This window comes from Python bivittatus, unplaced genomic scaffold (assembly GCF_059951505.1).
Source record: "Python bivittatus isolate LINGU-HERP-01145 unplaced genomic scaffold, Pbiv_v1 ctg000610_np1212, whole genome shotgun sequence".
Taxonomy (NCBI): Eukaryota; Metazoa; Chordata; class Lepidosauria; order Squamata; family Pythonidae; genus Python; species Python bivittatus.
The window spans coordinates 15,267,243-15,287,293 of NW_028277088.1; the positions used below are offsets into that span (position 1 = coordinate 15,267,243).

At 37.8% G+C, this 20,051-nt stretch overlaps 1 protein-coding gene across 8 annotated transcripts in view; it reads right to left on the reverse strand.

The window, feature by feature from the left end:
* The window catches only part of SVIL (supervillin), a 141,180-nt gene that overhangs the window by 68,738 nt on the left and 52,391 nt on the right, over positions 1-20,051 (reverse strand). For 6 of the 8 annotated variants that reach the window (XM_088150237.1, XM_088150235.1, XM_088150239.1 and 3 more), the window contains one exon: positions 2,504-2,573. Coding sequence is in view for 3 of the 8 variants with exons in the window: in XM_088150235.1 (XP_088006361.1) it covers positions 2,504-2,573 (70 nt within the window). In the remaining 5 variants the exon portion in view is untranslated. Of the gene's footprint in view, positions 1-2,503; positions 2,574-2,809; positions 2,862-20,051 lie in introns of those variants that run through there. The other 2 variants (XM_088150236.1, XM_088150233.1) reach the window with 1 other exon arrangement.

Below are 20,051 nucleotides of genomic sequence, written 5' to 3' on the forward strand. Positions count from 1 at the left end.
CCAGCATTTTGGGGGAAAGTCTAAAGAAAAATGGCACATATTATAACACAATGTTTCTAAGTATCTTGGACTTTAGCTCCCGTTATTCTAAACTGGTTTTGCCATTGTCCTGGGTGGCTAGAGGTGATGGTGATTATCGACTAATAGAGGCTAGCCAGTTGGGAAAGGCTGTTATGAGGCATCTGCAGAGAACAATCCTGGGATGTCAAAATGCATCCCCTCATGTTAAACTGCACTGTGTTCAATTCTCATTCTTTATGTTAAGTGTTTTTCTTGGATTTTCTATTTTAACTGAATTTTGAAGTCTCACTTAGCCATATGCCTACGTTCAAAATGTGGAAACAAAGTTTTAATACTTTTTAGTACAGAAACTGTCTGCAATGCAGTACCCCGTTTTCTAATTTGATACGTTGATGTAATTAGTTGGGAGCCAATTCTGATTGCAACTAGGTTTATGCTGATTACATGAGAAATTAATGCAAATTAGATTTTGAAATGTCCACATACTCCTAGAAAATCTGCCTTTCTAAAAGTTGTTCCTATTCTGGAGACTTGTGGGTCAATCCTAATTACATTTCCCTGACAGATTTTCACTGAAACTGCATGAAAGTCTATCATGTGAACACTGATAAAATCTAGTTAATATATCCTTCATTAATGCACCCATGTTTGACTCTAGGTGGCAAAAATAATTTGAAAACAACAATATAAATAACAAATAATAGGTATAGTCAAAAATGTATAATAACAAGGCAAAAAATGGCAGCAAAGGCTAATTCCTCAACAACAATTAACAAACTTCATAGGCCCCACTAACCTCCTGACTTCCATGCCTGGGAGAACAGCTAGGATTTGAACACTTTCTGGAAGGCCAGCAAGGTTAGGCCACACTAATCTTGGGTAGTGTGTTGTTCCAAAGGGCAGGTGCTATGACAGAAAAGGCACACTTCCTTGGTCCCACCAGATGTCATTCTTTAATCACTGGGACCTGGAGCATGCCTCTCCTGCTGGATCTAATGGGGTGGGTGGAGAAATTGGAGAGAGATAGTACCCTCAAGTATGCCATGAAGGGTTTTACAGGTGACAACAGCATCTTGATTTGCACCTGGAAGCCAATGTAATTGGAGACATCCTCAAATTACTTTTCTCATTATATTATTTCCATGTAGTTTGAGATCTTTCTTCTATGTTTATTCATTTTTATATGCCTTAAATTTGAAGAATACCAGATTCTTAATTTTATAAAATCAAGTGGGGTATTAATCACTTAGAAAACTAATATTTTATTTATATAATAAATTATATTTATTGTTAGTAGCACAGATCATATTTCTAACAGCATCCAGTCTTCTAATTTAATTAGAATTATTACAGTGAACCTAGGGAATTTGCTATAGACTTCTTCATTTTAATTCCTTTTTTTTTTTTTTGTAGTACAAATTACAGAAGTGATGATAGGATCCTATATTTTTCTCTTACAGCATCCAGTGCAAGAAAACAGACTGGAAGTTATCCTAAGCTCACAATTCACAAAAAGATCATGGAAGAAACAATTCCTCCCTTTCCTTCTTTTTTTAGAAGGATGACTTCTGCTATTTGCTAGGTGACCTTAAAACATAGTCCACAGAATTACATGTTCTGATTTTTTTTTCTTCTTTTTTTTCTTCCATTTTAAACTCAGGTAGTTTTAAAGAAACTGGTTAGTTATCCTGCCAAGCTCCTATGGGATTGCAAATATTAATTGTGACAAAGAGCTCACTAAGATGTTGTGACATGCAGCCTTTTAAGATCCATACTATTAACCTAATTGTGATTAACACAAACCCTAGGGAGAATTAGATTGTGTCACTGTGGCTCATTTTATCTCTCTTCAAGAGAAGGCATCACCTTGAACTCCTACAGGGAAAAGTACCAAAATTTAACACATTTCCTTTCAAAATGAAGACAAACATACTGTACCTATATTTCTTTCAAGGCCTAACCATTTAAGAGTCACATATAAAAATAGTATAAAAACATTAGATATGCATCTCTGCTACTTTTTTTACACTTTTATTGTGGCATAAGATTTTGGGGTCAACTTTTTTGAGATACGTGAAATGTGATCTTCAGCTGAAAGAGGCACATGCTAACGTGTACAGTACAGAGAGAAAAGTATTAACAGCATTAGCCCAGGACCATAAGACCATGTCATTAAATCAGTACAAAGGACTTGCCATACTTCTACTTGAGAACTGCATAGAAATATCACAAAATCAAATGCTTATTTTGGATTTTATGGTATTTGCACTCCAACAATTGTGAGTGTGTGTGTGAACTGATTACACACATATCTTAGGGAGTACGGTTTATCCTATACACAGTCACTATAGATCTATTTCTTCCCAAATCACTGTGGGATTCTTGCTTATTGTGAAATATAAATACTGAGATAAGGAAATTAACCTGTTCTTTGGTCTCACTGCAAACTCATTACACACAAGAAGTACAAAGAATGTTTTACCTTAATGTCCTCCTCCTTCTCTGGAGTAATCTTGGAGTTTTATATGTAAACAAGTTCTCTTTGTCAAAATCTGAAACAGTGGTAGAAAAAGTTATGTTGCACCAATAAATAGTCTGAAGGTAAGAAAAAAAATCTTAAATGGTTAATAGTACTTTGAGCCTTAAAAAAGCAGTTAAATTCTAATGATTAAGTGTTCATATTTCAAAGCAGACAAGACTGGGCAGAGTGTGGGGATGAAAGACAGTAGCAACTGATGAAGTATGACATAAAACTAAAGAAACTGGGAGTTTTTGAATCTTATTTCACCTATGTTTGGTCTCTGTACAAACTTGCCATGTGGCATCAGTTATTTGTATGAAGTAAATCATACTTCTTCACAGAAAGGAAGCCTCCTTCTGAAAAAATAAATTTTACTTCCATGAAAAATGACATTCATAATCCCCAATAATCATCTATTTGGTAAATAAGCATTTTGCGCAACATTTGATAACAAATTAACTAGCAATTTGCTGCCATTTCTTAACACAAACAAGGCTGGCAGGGATAGCTTTGGGAAGCAGGAATCACTACAAAGAGATGTTATCAGACTGCCTATCTGATAACAGCCCTTTCTGTAGACTCCAGCGTCTCTACCGGTGTGTTTCTCAACCTTGGCAACTTGAAGACATGTGGACTTCAATTCCCAGACTTCCCCACAACTTCAAGTTGCCAAGGTTGAGAAACACTGGACTATACTAACTTCAAAAGGATCCCAGAATACCTTGCAGACTGTCTAGGACTACAATAAATATATAAATGCACCTGAGCCCTGATAAAGTCTCTTATGAAGAGATATTTTAAGAAGGAAGCCGTAAACAGAATTGTCAGTAGAGAGGAATATGTGAAAAAGTGTGGGAGAAAAATCACATAGCCTTTATCAGCAATAACCCATGACACAGATGAATCCCAAACAACAGTGCTGGATTACCACCATTTTGCATCCACAGTTGGCATCAAATGCCATCCATGTGATGTGGACTAGAATGACACTGCTGAATTGTTTTTACAAAGAAGCATAGCTGAATCACCCCTCATCTTCTATCTTTCTCTATCAATTCCCATGATTCTCAACTAAAAGACAAGACTATAAAGAATAAGTAATCAATAAAATGTTATCTCTGTTCACCCAAAGAGAAAGTAACTATGTTGAGAGCAAATAACCATCTCCAGCAGTCTTCTTTTCATTTCCTGTATATGAGGTTTCCATTTTTTCCCATCACCCCGTAACAAAGAAAACACACATTATTTAAATTAAGCATTACAAATTATATTCTGTTATGATTCTGTTTGAAACTCAGGGCCTCTTTCTACTTACACTTAATAGTGGCACAATCATACGTAGGCAACATCTTTTTTTCTATCACAGCCCATAATGTTGCATGTATGAGAGAACCTTAAGTTGCTCTTAGCTATACAGGCAGCCTTCGATTTAGTACCTTTTGTTTAGCGACTGTTTGAAGTTACGACGGCACGAAAAAGTGACTTATGACTCGCCCTTGCACTTATGACCGTTGTAGTGTCCCCGCGGTCATGTGATCAAAATTTGGTTGCTTGGCAACCAGCATGTATTTAAGACAGTCCCAGGTTGCAGCATCCCAGAGTCACATGATCACCATTTGTGACCTTCCCAGATGGCTTCCGACAAGCAAAATCAATGAGGAACCACATGATTCACTTAACAACTGTGTGATTTGCTTAATGACTATGTGATTCACTTAATGACCATGGTGATTCACTTAACAACCACTGCAAAAAAGTCTAAACTCAGGGTGCAGTTTTGTGATGCCTCGCTTAATGACCACACCGCTTAATGAAGAATTTTCCACACCCTATTGTGGCCGTAAGTCGAGGACTACCTGTATTGGTGTTAAAGCAGTATTTTCCCCCTTATTCGGACACCTTCCAAGGTGTATAACATGAGTTTGGCTGTCACCCCTTATCTTAGAGGGAAGTCACATGACAGGTAGAAATTAGAGTTATGTGCCAACTCAAGGATGGTGACTAACAATCCAACTCAGCAGTGGGGAAAGGCCTCAGGATCCCCTCAAAAAAGCATGTTAAAAGCATCTATTTGGTATTGCTAAAAAGAGCAGCTGTTAATAATATTCTGTCTGGTTAAATTAAAGCCAGGCATGCATAGAAATTTAAACGGTATATAATTCAATACAAGTTCTGGAATGTAACTCTCTCCACCATGAAAGCCTCAACATAGGACACACAGAAGGTTCTTTTCTGTCCCTGGAAGACAACACATGGAAGGATGAAGGAAAGTCTATATGATTATTCTGGCACTCCATTACCCGTGAAATACCAACCCACACCAGAATGCCTGAGCACAAAATTTGGACCATGCCTTCTAGAGCAAATTCCACAATGCTTTAATTTGCTGTAAGCTCAAAACGTTCCATAAATGAAGTTTTCAGTGACAGTGTAGCACTTCTGATAGCATGTCTTAAAAATCTCACCCCCCCGCAAAAAAACCCTATCACTTGAATGACATAAACACAATGAACCAAGTTTAATGCACTTCTCTCCACAAGAGGTTTAACTGCTAATCCAAAAAGGCTGTCCAGTATTTTCTCCATTGCAGAAGTATCAGTTGTTTATTGTTCAGACAGACTCAGTATTACAACTATATTCCTAAAACTCACTGGAAAGCAATCTTCACATATCTGCAAAGTTCCTCATTCATTTAGTAAAGGTTTTTACATGATTCCTTGCTTCCAAGTTTGAGCTCTTCACTCTTACCATCCTTTTTAAAAAATATTTTTTAAGGTAGTAACCAACCCTTCCCTTATTCTAAGCATGCCATGAAGATATGAACAGTATCATAAAAAAAGCTTTAAAGGTTCCTTGGCATCAGCAAGGACTTAATTCAACTGCTAGCTAAGCTAATTACAAGATTAATACAAACTGATTTTTTTAAAAACAAAAAAAAGAACGTCTTTTGAAGCTGCAGTAAGACGAAGTGCCACAATGAATACTGATAACTGAAGCAGCAAATATGTTCTGTCATTAGCAAGGGGCAGTGGGGAGTAGGGAGGAGATACCTTGATATAGCAGCTTAAATTTAGAAAGCATATAAATGACAATGAATTGCATTATTTTTGATGTAGTTGGAATTCTTACCTTGCTGTTCCAAGTATCTGACATTTTGCAAACAGCTGGATATCCAAGGATTTTGGAACATGGATGCTGAAAGCAAAGGTGCTCAGCAAAGGAGGAAACTACAAAAACAGCTAATTGTTAGCTAGCCTCAGCCCCAGGCAGGTCTATCTTAGCAATGTTGTGTAGAGATTTTTCATCGCACAGGACTGGAGCTGCGAGGGTATTACATCCCTGGGAGTACAGTAAATGCATAGCAATAGGCTGGAAAACTGGAACAGCTCAAAACAGTAATCATAGTTCAAGCAAAAATTAAGCACCTGAATGCTAAAACAAATTGGACAATCATGACTGGAATGGTAATATCACAGATTTCCCAAAGTGTTAGCTAAATGAGTATTTGTATTCCACATTTTTTTTAAATGTATACCTTTTTTTTCCTGAGAGAAAAGAAAAGAATGAAAGATCTTGTTTTCTATAAGGTAAGTTCAAATGCAACTTCCCTACTTAACTGTGAATATTATACACACACACACATACATACACACATACATATATGTGTGTGTGTCCCTTCAGGTCAGTGTTGACTCCAGGCAACTGCCAGGACTAGTCTCTGCAGTTTTCTTGCAAGATTTTGGAAGTGGTCTGCCATCAACTGTCCCACAGTGATAACTTATATAGAAGACTTTAACAGCCAACTATTCCTTTCTTTGGAAAGATTTATGCTAGTAATCATATTCATTATGCTAAAGATCTGTCTCACTAGAGAATATGCCACTAGCAAAATACTAAAAAAGCTTAAATTTATGGGCATCTGAACAAAACAACCTATGGTTGAAAGTGGGGGATGAGAGATGATAACAAACATCTATCTGCAAAATATTTTAAATTTAAATTCCAGATACATGGCATTAAAAATGCAGCTAAAACATTGGAGGACAGAATCAATCTGATTGCTGAATTCATTTCAAGCTAAATTTTATAAACTGCTTTCAGAGTTAAGTCTTATACTTCCTTTTTAAAAAGAAAAAAACCCCCACAAAAATATAGCTTCTTCTTATGAGAAGTAAATAAATGTTTTAAGTATTTTGTATTTAACGGTTGACTCAAATTCCAGGTATCTTATTCCATGAAATATGGCTTTCCTTGCAGCAACTGAAAAGGGTATCACATTCTTCTCATTGTGAATTAATTTTGCAGGAGACAATCCCTCAAATCACAAATAATTAAGCACAGAGTTCCAACTGTTTAGGTTAGACTCATCCTGGCCTTTTGAGATATGTTAAGACTACAACTCCCAGGCCAGAATTCTCCACTTGCCATCTGAAGTGAAAAAGTGGTTCACATTCCCAAATAATCTAGGGAACAAGTTCAACTACTTTAAATAGTTCAAGAAGTGGAGGGAAGCTTTTTTTAATTTAAACTTGGCATTGGGTGCCATTTTGCTTCCGGGTCCAATTCAAGGTGTTGGTTATCACCTTTAAAGCCCTAGATGGCACGGGACCAGGTAACCTGAGGGACCATCTCAACCCCATTACGCTGACCTGTCCTACCCACTCCTGACTTTCCAGAAAGGGGTAAAGACCTGGCTCTGCCAACTCACATGGGATGAGAAGAGGGGCAACCAACCCCGGGAGTGGCTGGCACCTTGAAGATGCTCCCGTAACCTTTATTTACCATCAGTATCTTGGAAGACATTATTTATGTATGAACATGGTTTTTTAAATTGTATTTTAATTAATATTTATTCTTGTTTTACTGTAAACCACCCAGAGTCGCTCTTGAGTGAGATGGGCAGTGACTAAATTTGAAAAATAAATAAACAAACGAACAAACAAACAAATAACTCCAGAGCAAGCTTTAATTGGTGGATTATAGAGAATGGCTAGAGCATAGGGGTAGATACTGGCCTGAAAATCTGGAGTTAGCTGGTATACATCAGAAATTTTATGTGTAGCCCTTCCTCCAAAAATCCTACTGAACTATAATTAAAACCACAGATAATAATTGTAATAACTGAGCTAGATACTGAATACAACAATTGTTTTATTTTTAAACTGGCGGTTCTAGAAAAGGCACCAGTTTGAATTGTTATTATTCATATATATTAAAACAAAGAAATAAAAATGCCCAATGCCTTATTTATGGAAGTACATTTCATATATAAAATATTCCATACATAGCCACCACACCACAGGAAGATTCTGCTGGTCGACAAATGTTTCATATCCACAAATGGAAGACATTTAAATATGTTCCATAAAGAGACCAACATTAGGGAAGAGAAAAATCCTAGTGGAAGGAGGTAAGTAGGTAATTTTAAGCTTTCTAGTTCAGGTGCTTAATTCAAATCCACCCCTCTCTTGTGTACAGATTAAGAGCCAAGGATAAAGATGTCCCTAGGGTTCTTGCAAAGAAATAGCACATATGGAAATTTCAGGATGCAGCTGGAGCAAATTTTATGGTACTACTAAATGATCTCTCAGAGAGAGAGAGAGAGAGGGAGGGAGAGAGGGAGAGGGAGATTGAGATTAAACAGACTGATATTTTTTAGCGCCATTTTGTCACAAGGAAGTTTTTTAACTGTGTAGACAGGCCTTTTACAAGCTGGTGCCCTCTAAATGGCTGAGGTTGATGGATTCTTCAGTCCAATACATATGGAGGACATTGGGCTGAAGGGCTAATATTAGACCTATTATGTACACACACATAAATTATCTCACATCTTCTAAAATAGCGTTTGCCTCCAATTAGATATTTCTGAGTTATGGAATTAGATTGAACTATGAGTAGGTTCCTTTTGGTCTTAGACTGAAGCTTCCAAGGAATAGGCATTTGGCAGCCAAATTACATTATCTCTAAAAGTTTCTTGCAGACGTTTTGCAGAGAACATGATTGGTCTGTCAGGCTTGCCTTCTCAGTAAATTATGAAGTAAGACAGGAAGGGGAAGGCAGTAGACACCAGGACTGTGCAAACCATTCAAAGGGTGCACTGTGAAGTGGCCCGCTTTAGAGCTTCAAGGTAGCCTCATCTCTCCCAATGGCTTGGCACAGCAGGCTGCTTCATGGGCTTCCCTTGGTTATCCGTAGGCACCCTCACAGACATATCTACTGGGATTACTTCTGAAGCAACACACATCTGGAAACAACACGGAAAAGCCACTGAAGCAGCTGTTTCCAAGCTTTCTAGAAGAGTAGAGAGGCTTTCAAATATCTGCACTGCCCCAGTTCATACTCTAAAAGAAGCCTGTGATAAAACAGAGAGTGGATAAGCTCAAAATAATTTAGAGGGGCCAGGGAACCACCTGATCTACTCAAGCCTGTAGTGTCAAGAAGCATTTCTGCTGATAGAAGTGGCTCCTGTATTACCCAATTTGATCCAAACTGGGTGGTAGAGCACATATATCCCAAATCCCTACGAGCAAAATCCCAGGTTCACAATCCAATGTAGACAGAAATGCTGACAGCGTATTCCTTCAAAAATCAGACATAAAAGGTGCGGTGCTGAACATCATCAAGTGCTTCAATGGCTGAAAATGGAAGCGTTGTGCAGATATCCCTATCTATTTATGTCCTGCTGAGACCAGCCTGGTCTGCTGGACTATCTTTCATCACAACTAAAGGATACAACAGATACAACTTAGGATACAAAGGATACAACTTATCAGGAGCTGCTTCTACTGAACTATGATCCAGCTCAACAATATCTGCACTCTCTTCATACGGCATTAGTACTATACATCTTAATGTATAGTACTAAGTGACTCAGTGCAAATGAAATGCATAACTGAGAATTGATCACAAGTAAGATAACTGGTTGATCTTCAACAGCTCTTCCTGTAGCTACAGTGAAAATACACTACTGTAATGGTAAATATTCCTCCTTGCTACCACTGTGTGCAGAATTGTTCTTCAGGATAATAGCAGCATTTGCTTAGTTAATTCATAGTAATGATCTCTACTGTATTCTAGAAATAGCTTGGTTCAGTCTTCTTGACTTTAGGTACTAAAGGCCCAAAGGTGCATAAACAGTGATATTTCCCCTTCCTCTGGATGAATTAACTTAAATTACTTTTTAATTTGATTTTTCAGGGCTATATATATATACTGTTTTTAGAAGATACAACAGGCTCCAAAGTATGAGGAAATATTTCAAACAGCATAATGCAACTGCTAGGTAAGCATATAAAATGTTTTATTCATACAGATGCCAAACCTGCTTCTCTGATGGAGAGGTATATGTCATGATTCAATTCCACCTGGGAATGTAAACCTTAAGACAGCTAGCAATGTTCCTCTACTCATATAGAATGCATGTATGTATGTATCTGTGTGTATATATAAAGCAGGTGTGCATACATATACATACACACAACAAGGAGCAATGCTTATTTACACAATGACACATGAGCATGGCAAAGGCAGGGCATGCCAGACCTATACATCACAGAATATCCACAATATCTGCACCTGGCCTTTACTAGGGGGATTACAGCATGCAACCACCAGCACAAATGGTAGAAATTAGGATATCGTGTCACTACAGAAAAGAAGAGGGACAAGGAAGAGAGGGATAACAGCAACAATGAGTTCTACTGGTATCAGCCAGTGGCCTTTGTAAAACTTGAAATTTAACTACTTGTCATTCCTATCAGGTGTGGATACAAAGAATTAGTTTGATTAATGGAAATCAAGGCCAGTTGAAAGCCACAAAAGGAGAAAACCAAGTAGGCCTCCTGAAAATAGTAATACTAATACTAATTTATTAAACTTGTATACCACCTGACTCTCAACAACACAAAATTATTGTGGGGTGGGAAGAAAGCAAACTTCCTTCTTAATGCACTTAATGCAGATTTTTTCAAAAATGTGTAAATCAAAATGAAGCTGCACTTAGCATCTGAAGAGCTTGAGACTCATCTACCTGACAGTGATTACCACCAGTAAAGTTTGAGCTGCATACTTCAAGTTGCAGCAGCACATAAGAACTAATCTATACTCTGTTCATTTTAGACTGAAGCACCCTGAATAGATTTTCTCAGCTACTGGCCTACTCCACCTAGAGAGCCTGGTCTGATGTAGCAATCATTGCCTTCAGCCAGTCTTTGATGCCAGCAATTCCTTTTCCTTTCTTCCACCAGGGTTAAGGGAGCAAGCCCAAAGAAAGAATATGCATTTCCTTTTCCTAAATGAGGGACCCAAGAGCACCTTGAGTCAGTGCCTTTTAAACATTCTGGAGGAGCATGTTACCAAATTACAAATCCCAAAGCACAAACTGGCACCCAAAATAATATAATTTATTTAAAACACACAACAAAAAAAAGCTTGTATGAGTATTACACTGAAGGAAAAGGACAATGCTTCAAAAGAGGAAGTATGAACAAATGAACAAGGAATAGACAATTCTAAGATGACAGACATCTGAAAAGGGCTAGCTAAGAAGGCAATTGGGTAAGGCTTGATTTGAGAAAATACAAAATAAACCCAAATCTTAATGGCACTGTAGTTACCTCACCTAGAAATCGAGGTAGGTTATATTCCTTTCTGCATCCTAGAAGATTTCACCCTACATTGGGGAGTGGGGGAGTGGTGGTAGACCTTTTTCCTTCTGTCTCAGCCATTATTCCTGGGGAAAATTCAAAGCAACAAAATTCTCCAGCGAACTCATTTGTAGAGGACTAGTCCTTGGCCATTGATCTGGCCAACTGACTCCAACAGGCATGCCTTACTAGAGGTGGAAAAGATTGGTCTACAGGTCAGTTATGAGTTGTTCTGACCTAACAGGAATGTCCAGAAGCTTGTGTTGCTCCAGCTGCCTGTTATATATATAAACATGGCCAAAAGATCCATCTAGTCCACCATAATTGTTAAAATGTCCAGCCAAATGCTGCCTAGAAGCTCTCAAAAATGTTCACAAGATGCTACAGCTTTCCTTGCTTTTCCTCCCCATAAATTAGGTTCACATGCATTCTGACAAACAAACCGCACTCATTTCACATGGGCTGGCTGGCAATCAGCAAAAGTTGGATATTTTTCAACCCCAACCCCAAGTGGTAACTGTGGTGGGTCACACCACAACTAAAGCATTCAATCAAATGTGGAAAAGGGAGGGATTCATTTAAAATGTAACATATATTTGGAATGTGTAAATGTGTAATGGAGAATTCCTTCTTGTTTCACTCCTCAAAATATGATGTTTTCCTACTGGATATTATTTATGTAAGTTTCATTCTGGCATAAAGTTTCCTGACATGAGGTCATTTCTCTAGTGGGGAACATGTTTAATGCATTTTACTTTCCTTCACTCAGATCTATTACTATGCAATAATTCAAAACTGTCTTAGAGAATGTTGAAAGTTTGGGCACATCCATTTACAGCTAGAATTTTGTATTACACTAAACCACATTTGGCTGCACTGAACCAGTTTCAGCTACTATTTCAAATAGGCTACCAGGTATCCCCCCCATCCCAAGACAACCTGTAAACAAACCAAAAACATAAACGTGACAATAACGAAAACTGAACAGGCCAAATGACTTGCACATTCATTTCTACTTTTGCTAAAAATGTACATGCATCTTTCTTCATGAAAAGAAATCTATATGCTGCCCCCTAACATTTGCTGACCTTCAGCATTAAATCTCCAAGTGTTATTTTTTCTCCATCAAAAAAAAAAAAAAAGATAAATTGCCCTCTTGGCCCTCCCAAAGGACCATTTTAGACAGGAATTTTAAAAGCTTTGTAACCCATATTGAAGCTTCATCTCACTGGCTATGAAATTGTTTCCAGTACTGCAATTGTTTTAGAATAAAATGTATGTGTGTGCATGTGTACACACCTACAGAGACATGTGAATGACATCTGATGTGGCAGAGGATTTGGGCCTATACAAAGTGTAATATTGAGAATTCAGTGTATATCATATCTTGAACCCAGTTACCTCTAGATTCAATACTGAATAGGCAACTATGGTACTAATGTATTATCATCAATGGGGTTTAAGAAATTATTCTTTGACAAACCACTGCAGATATGTATGATTTTTTTTACTGAGATAACAAATGGATATTTTTTAAAAAAGAAGGAAACTGACTTATGTTGCTTTCAACACTGAGTTGAGGATCAAAACTACCGTACTTTCATCCTAATCTTCCATCTAAAGACAATTCCACATTCATCTCCATACAGTATAGTAGAAGTAAAGTAAACCTTTGAATTAGCTGACATCTTAAGACTTTTCATTTGCCGTGCAAGGAATTTACATGTCCCAAATTTGTTTAAGGAGTAGAAGGGTTTTTTTTTGGGGGGGGGGTAAAAGTAGGGGCCATAATTTACATAGAACATATGCTTTGTGCAAAAAGCCCCAGGTTCAAACTCTGGCATTTGCTAGAGGAGTTGGGGGAAAGCTGCTTGCCGGAAATCCTGGAGAGATACTGTTAAGCCACCCCATACAACAGTAAGCTACCAAGAGTTGACAGAAGGCAACTTGTTAAGGCCCTACAGTGCCCTTGAGTATTACTTGCTGCATATGAAGGAAGAAATGTAAAGGTCAAATTGTAATTATTTAAGGGCACTTTCTGCCCATAATTCTGCCTTACATGGAAAGGAAGCTCCATCCTACAGGAGTCTATTGCATATCAGTGGCATTGTACCAGTGTGAGCCATTGGTCAGATTTCTGCAATCAGAATGAACAGAATAATTCATGTTTCCCAAATTAATACCTTTAACGGGCACAACTTTATACCAATTCAAGCCCTGGGCATCCACTTAACTTGGACAGATCACATGCCATTTTGCCTTCTTACCCATAGTTTTGCATTATTTATTTGCATGGTCTTGGGCTGTTGTACCAATGCAATCCTGCATTCTTGACATAGTTTTTGTGTTTGTTTCGAACCTGATTCTGCCTACTTTGTTTTTCAAGCTGTTTAAATTATCAGGTTTTTAGTTAATGGCCATAGCCTAAATGCCTGTTCTCCATACTCTTGTTTCCACGTATCTACTGTTTTCAAGTTGCAGTTATTAAATTTATGATGAGCTAAAATATGAATATGAAAATTTTTAATATAGAATTCCAGGTTTTGGGCTGGGGGATACTGTAAATCAGTAAATATTTACAAATTAATAAAGACAATAAAAGAAATACATCAACATTGTTAGCAGAACTACTACAGTAACAGAAAACTGCATATGATACAGGCTTTGATGTTCAATGTACAGAGAAAGAAAAGCCATCTGTCTGTTCTTTTCTTAATTCTTGAGCTATTTGGATGAATCTTTTCACTACTATTTATGATGCATGCACAGTGCAATTCCACATTTAATGAAAACAGAAGTGGAAATAAATCTCAGCACTGTGATTGTCTTTCGACTGGGCTACATCCCTTAGGGGTTGGTCTGTATCTCTCTCCCCGATGGATGCTCAGCTTGCCATATAGTCAATTCTGTCCCCAGACATCATTCCCAGCTGCTTACCTAATAAGGCAATGTGTGAGCTGACTGGCTGGCTTATAGGTCATGCAATGTTTACCTCACAAGAAACTGACATCCTACCTTTTGGCAGACAGAGGGTGCTCAGCTATCCATTCTCAACAGCCATAGAAAATTTTCTGTCAACTCACAGGAAATCTTCAGATTAACAATGTGTGCTAACAGTGAGGGGGGAAAGGATGGACTCACTGTGCAATCATACTGTGAAACCATGCAATTGTTTAAGAGGATGAAACATGATTACAAATATATTAATGTTCAAAACAGAATAAATGCTCTTCAAAAACTCATTCTCCCATAGTTATTTCCCCCCCCCTTTAAAATATTTTCAACAGTGCAGTGCTTTAAAATGGGCAAAGGCACTGGCTATTTATTTAAAAGTGGACCCAATGGTTGCATTTGTATGTACTGTATATGTATAAACTAAAACTGGAATGCATCAAGGGCAAAATTAACAAGGTGAAAATAATACTGAAATAGCAATCATATTGCATCTGCTATGAAAACTGTCCAAAAATCTTATAATCAACAGCAGGATTGTCTTTAAAGAGCTTCTAGCTTGCTTTAGTGGTTTTTGTTCAAAATAGAACATTGTGAAAATTTAGTGGTCTCCAAAAGTTTAGTTGTGGCCCCTTGTAATGGAAGGGCAGCTGGATAGACCTGCATCTATTGGGACAGACAGCCCTTTGGGGGCCAAGAAAACATAATCACATTTGTTGTAGAAGGATAAGTTTATTAAAATAACCACTCTTTCCACTCTGACCCAACTCTGATTTCATCTCCTCCAGGTCTACCACATGGCCTTTCAGCTAAGACTCAGCTTCCATCATTAGCCTACCTAGAATATGACTGCTCCCAAAGCCATTTTAATTCTGCCAGCTGTCGTCATCCTAAAAACTACTAATGGCGTCTCTGCAAGATCAGCAGTGAGAACACTCAATATATTTAGGATAGAGTAATTGCAAAAGCAGTTCAGCTTACTATATTTGTCAGCAGTATGTCCTCCTCCAATTGTTACAGAATAGGCCCAGATTTTCTTCAGCACTCATCCTTACACTCTGCTTCCTTCTTCCTCTTAGAGATCAACTAGACCCTATCAGACTTGCTCATTAAGATTGCTGGGTGGTGGTGGGAGGAATTTTAATAATCCATTCTACTCTGTTCTATTCCCACCAGCAACATGATGGCTAATCATCTAACTGTTGGGCATTATTCATAATCCTGTCCTTCCTTCCTTCCTTCCTTCCTTCCTTCCTTCCTTCCTTCCTTCCTTCCTTCCTTCCTGCCTGCCTGCCTGCCTGCCTGCCTGCCTGCCTGCCTGCCTGCATACACACACACATACAAACTCAAATGCCATTCTAAAAATTTTCTTGATTATACCTGGGATCTTCATATTTCTTTTAAACAAAAATATTTTCTCTTGGTTGAACACATTTGAATCAGGCTCTTCCTTACAGTATAAATGCAAGAGCTTACACACTGAGACAGTCTCAGGTAATAAATGAAGGAATACTTATTAAAGAGATTTAATATGTCTAAAAAGTCTTCACAACATCACAAAGATGAATAGCTGCAAAAAGTATTTGGTGGTAGAGACAGTAATTCCCATTCTAATCCTTGCTTTTTCAACATGTTAGCCTTTGGAAACATTTTTTTGGCACAAACACCACACAGTTCTGAGCACAGTACATGATTCATATCAAGAATATACAGGTTCAATAGAGTGTGGAATTCAGCAGTAGCTACTGTGGTAGTGATGGCCACACCCCCAAAGAACATCCAAAATGCATCGTCTCAGACATGCACAACAAACATCAGAACGCAGCATAATGCCCAATTTATTAATTCTCTTAGCAGCCAGAGAACAGCAAGCTGGCAAAAAACAAAGTAGCAATCATAATGTCAGACCATACTACCTGATTCTGAACCTAGGATCCACAATTATGTTATTTGAATGACCACAGGCCTTTGACCCTAACCTGACAAAGGTAAAGTATATCTCAAAGAGATGATAACATGTATTTCCATATGCCATTCTGAGCCCAGCACAGGACCACAAAGAGTACCATGTATATGTAATGTATACTCTCCCTTTTATAACAATTGGTCAGTGATTGTAACATATTGTAGAATGATTATATTACTTTCTAATCCAGCTCTAAAGACAGTTAAAAGATATGGAAACAACAGAGAAGTGAAACAATACAGTGAAATCCATAGCAAAGCATCTTAAATAGAATATAAATACTAAAAGAAATATTTATTTTTTTTAGTATTTATGTTCTAATTGAGATTCTTTCCTATGGATTTCACTGTATTGTAATATATAGGAAGTATACCACTGCCAACATATATGACTGATTTGTGATTTCCTCTTTAAATCCTCTCTTTCAAAACATTTTATTTATTAAGGGGTGTTTTACCAAATATCTTGTATTTATTGTATTTTATCCGTGAATTCTTCCATTAACACCATTTTTAATCATTTGGAATACTAAACGTTTTGAGTTGGAATGCCAGTCTCCTTCCATTTCTAGTCTATAAATTTCTTTACTACCACCAGCATAAAAATGACTGCTTATTTATTTTTAGTATTTTGATTTTCTCCCTCAGACAAACAATAGAAGGTGTAATTCTGGTGGTCCTAGTTCGTGTTCTTAGCTCAGTATAATGTGCAATGTGGTTCACTATCAGAAGCTGGGTGCTACTAGTCTAACATGTTGAAGGGACATAATGCAGTCTTCCTGCTGTTGCTAAGCTGGCCTGGATTTGATTGGAGACTTCCCTGGGACCCATATATTTGGGGGGGGGGGATGGAAAAGCAGTGATCCAACCTGCTTCGCATCCTTAGATCAGAACTAATCCATTACAATTATGTTTGCGCTCATATTATAAATCAATAATACAAAACACTTGTGTTTTTTTTACCAACAGATATATCCTTCACCAACACTAACACTGAGGATGCATTCTCATATCACACTAATTCATAATGTGATTGTATGTGTATGAACCAGGTCACTGTGGATTGTTCAACAAAATGTGATTAAAATTTCCTGGCTCATCATGATGTGTGAATCCAGCCAAGTATCTTTGTAACATCTTATGTTTTTAAAGGCCAGCATGTTTATCATTACAATCTACATTCTTCTTAGGCAGAAATGTAGTTCTGAAAAATATGAATAGGTTGCACTGTAACTATATTTAGTACATGGCAAAATATAAGGGTTGTTTCACGTATGAGGAATATACAGATATTCAGTTTCAGAAATTAACTATGTATGAAACTGTGTGTGAAACAATAAAAACTGGAGAGCCTGATTGAGGAAAAATGACCTCATCACAATAATTTTATTAGACAGATGCTTCAATTTCCTTCTCATCTTTGGACAATAAAGCCATATTTAAGTGATTTACTGTGTGTGCAAACAATCCCTTTAGGATTTGATTTTTCTGCCAAGACCTATTTCAATTAGTTGCGACTTATCAAGGGAATGTAATAATAAACTCCTGCATGAGACTTATGGGAAGGTAATATTCCAAGTCTTTCATGTAGCATATGGCTGCCCCAACCGTCTACTCCTCACGGTTCCAAGATTGGGAAAGGAGTTCTGACTGAGTTACCAAAATCCAAAAATCCATATCTCCAAATCAACCGTGCAAGAGGGACAGTTGTAGAGGGGTTGTAACTGTGCAGTTGTTACACCCCACAGCACATTTATTGCATTTTTGCTCCAATTATTCAGACAGAACACATGAAACATGCTTAAAGGCATCAAATTCTTGCACCTGCTTTGTCTCTAAATCAGTAACTCATCTAAATTATGTATTTACTTGTTTCCTTTATGACATATTGATGTATCAAAATGTAGTACATTCTCTTTCATTAGCGCTAAAGCTTCTGTGCATCAATTTCTCTCCTGAATTTCTGTTTGTTGAAAGGTCTCAAGATCTTTCCTTCAGGTCCCCTGAGTTTAGAACAGTGTTCCTCAACCTTGTCAACTTTAAAATGTGTAGACTTCAACTCCCAGAATTCCCCAACCAGCATGGTCTGGCCAATGGACAACAACAGAGTTGTCTGGAATGACAGACAATCAATCAATCCTAAAAAAGTAAGTAATAGGAGAAAGATCTGTTTTTTATTACTAGGCTTTATTCTCCAGAGAGGACTTTGCCAAATCCTTACTTGCTTTTAAATCAAGGCTCTGTATATTTTCCCCACTGGAATGTTACCAACATTTTGCTTTAAATCCCCAGCTTTCTGGGTAATTCTAATGATTACTATTTACAGGTTTATAGATACTCTGGTCATCTTTTAACTGCTATTTTAGGAAGATAAATTGTGTTTATTAGAAAATGTTAACTGCAAAATTATTTTTGCAACTGCACCACTGTTTAATCAGATCTTCCATTTTCAAGCCTATTAACAAATCAACTGCTTAAGTTAATAAGCTTCCTTAAATTAAGTTGCCTTATGAAAAAGAAAAGTCAGCCTACCGGGTCACATAGCCAAGGGCTCTCTATATCAGTTTCCCCAACCTAGTGCCTTCCTGATTACAACGCAATTATCATCACTGAAGGCTAGCTAGGAATTCTGGGAATTTAAGTCCAAAACATTTGAAAAATACTAACATGAAGAATGCTGATCTATACCAATTATCATCAGGTCTTCAAGCCCTCAGTTCAAAGTGTTCCTTACTAGGCAATTATTAAAGGGTAGGTAAGAAATTATTATTGTTTATTAAATTTATAGACCACTCCACTCTATCATGATTCTGGGCAGAGTACAATATAAGACAAGTTAAAGCAATGCAATATTAAACAACACATAACACAACCCCTAATAGGCCAATCGTCTCACAAAGGATCCACCACCCACTCTATCTCAAGGCCTTGGGGAAGAGACAGGTTTTAAGGGTTTGTTTAAATAAAGCTGGGGGGGGGGGACTGTGCAAAGAGGGCAGGTGCTATTACAGAGAAGATTTATTTCTTGGGTCCCATCAGGCAATACTGCTCGATTAATGGGACCCAGAGCATGCCAACTCTGCCTAGTCATATGGGATGGGCAGAAACTACAGAAGACAGATGGTCCCTCAGATAACTAGGTGTTATAGGTGATAATCAGCAACTAGAATTCCACCAGGAAGCCTACTGGGAGCTAGTGCAGCTTACAAAGTAGAGATGTTATGTGTACATACAGCCATAACTGCCTGTGTCAATGCATTCTGGACCAGCTGCAGCTTCCCAGTAGTTTTCAAGGGCAGCCCCATGCAGAATGAGTTGCAATAGTCCACACTCAAGATGACCAAAACATCACTGACTGCCCTAAGGGCCTTCTGATCCAGGTATGAGTACAATCAGCACAATAGATGAATCTGTGGAGGCCTTCCTGGCCACAGTTGCCACCTGCTCCTTGAGCCCACCCCACCCCACCCCACCCTGAATTGTACTCCAAGCCTAAAGAGGGAAGTTCGACCCCATTCAGGTCTAAAGATTCAACATTTTCGATCTGGAGGTCACAGCCACTTGATCCTCCCCATCCATACAGCCTGCAGACCCTGGGACAAGATCTTGACACCAAACTGACTTGGTTAGTTTTAAGGAAGATGCTGTTGCTGCTGCAACCCTATATTTGCTCTGACATTGGTCTATGTTTCCTTTTTGTTTTTCTCTTCTGAGTAATATTCAGAAAAAAAGGTTTGTAGACAATGTTAACCATACTAATAAGGTACATGCAGATGTCATCTAATGTAGCTCATCAAGCTCTTAAAATGGAAGATAGAATAACTAAACAGATATAAAGGAACTAACCGAAGACAAGCAAATACTATGTGGCTCAAACTACAGAGAACCATGGGCTAGTTCTTATATACAGAAGAAGAACTGACCATGTAAGAAAATAAATCTTACTT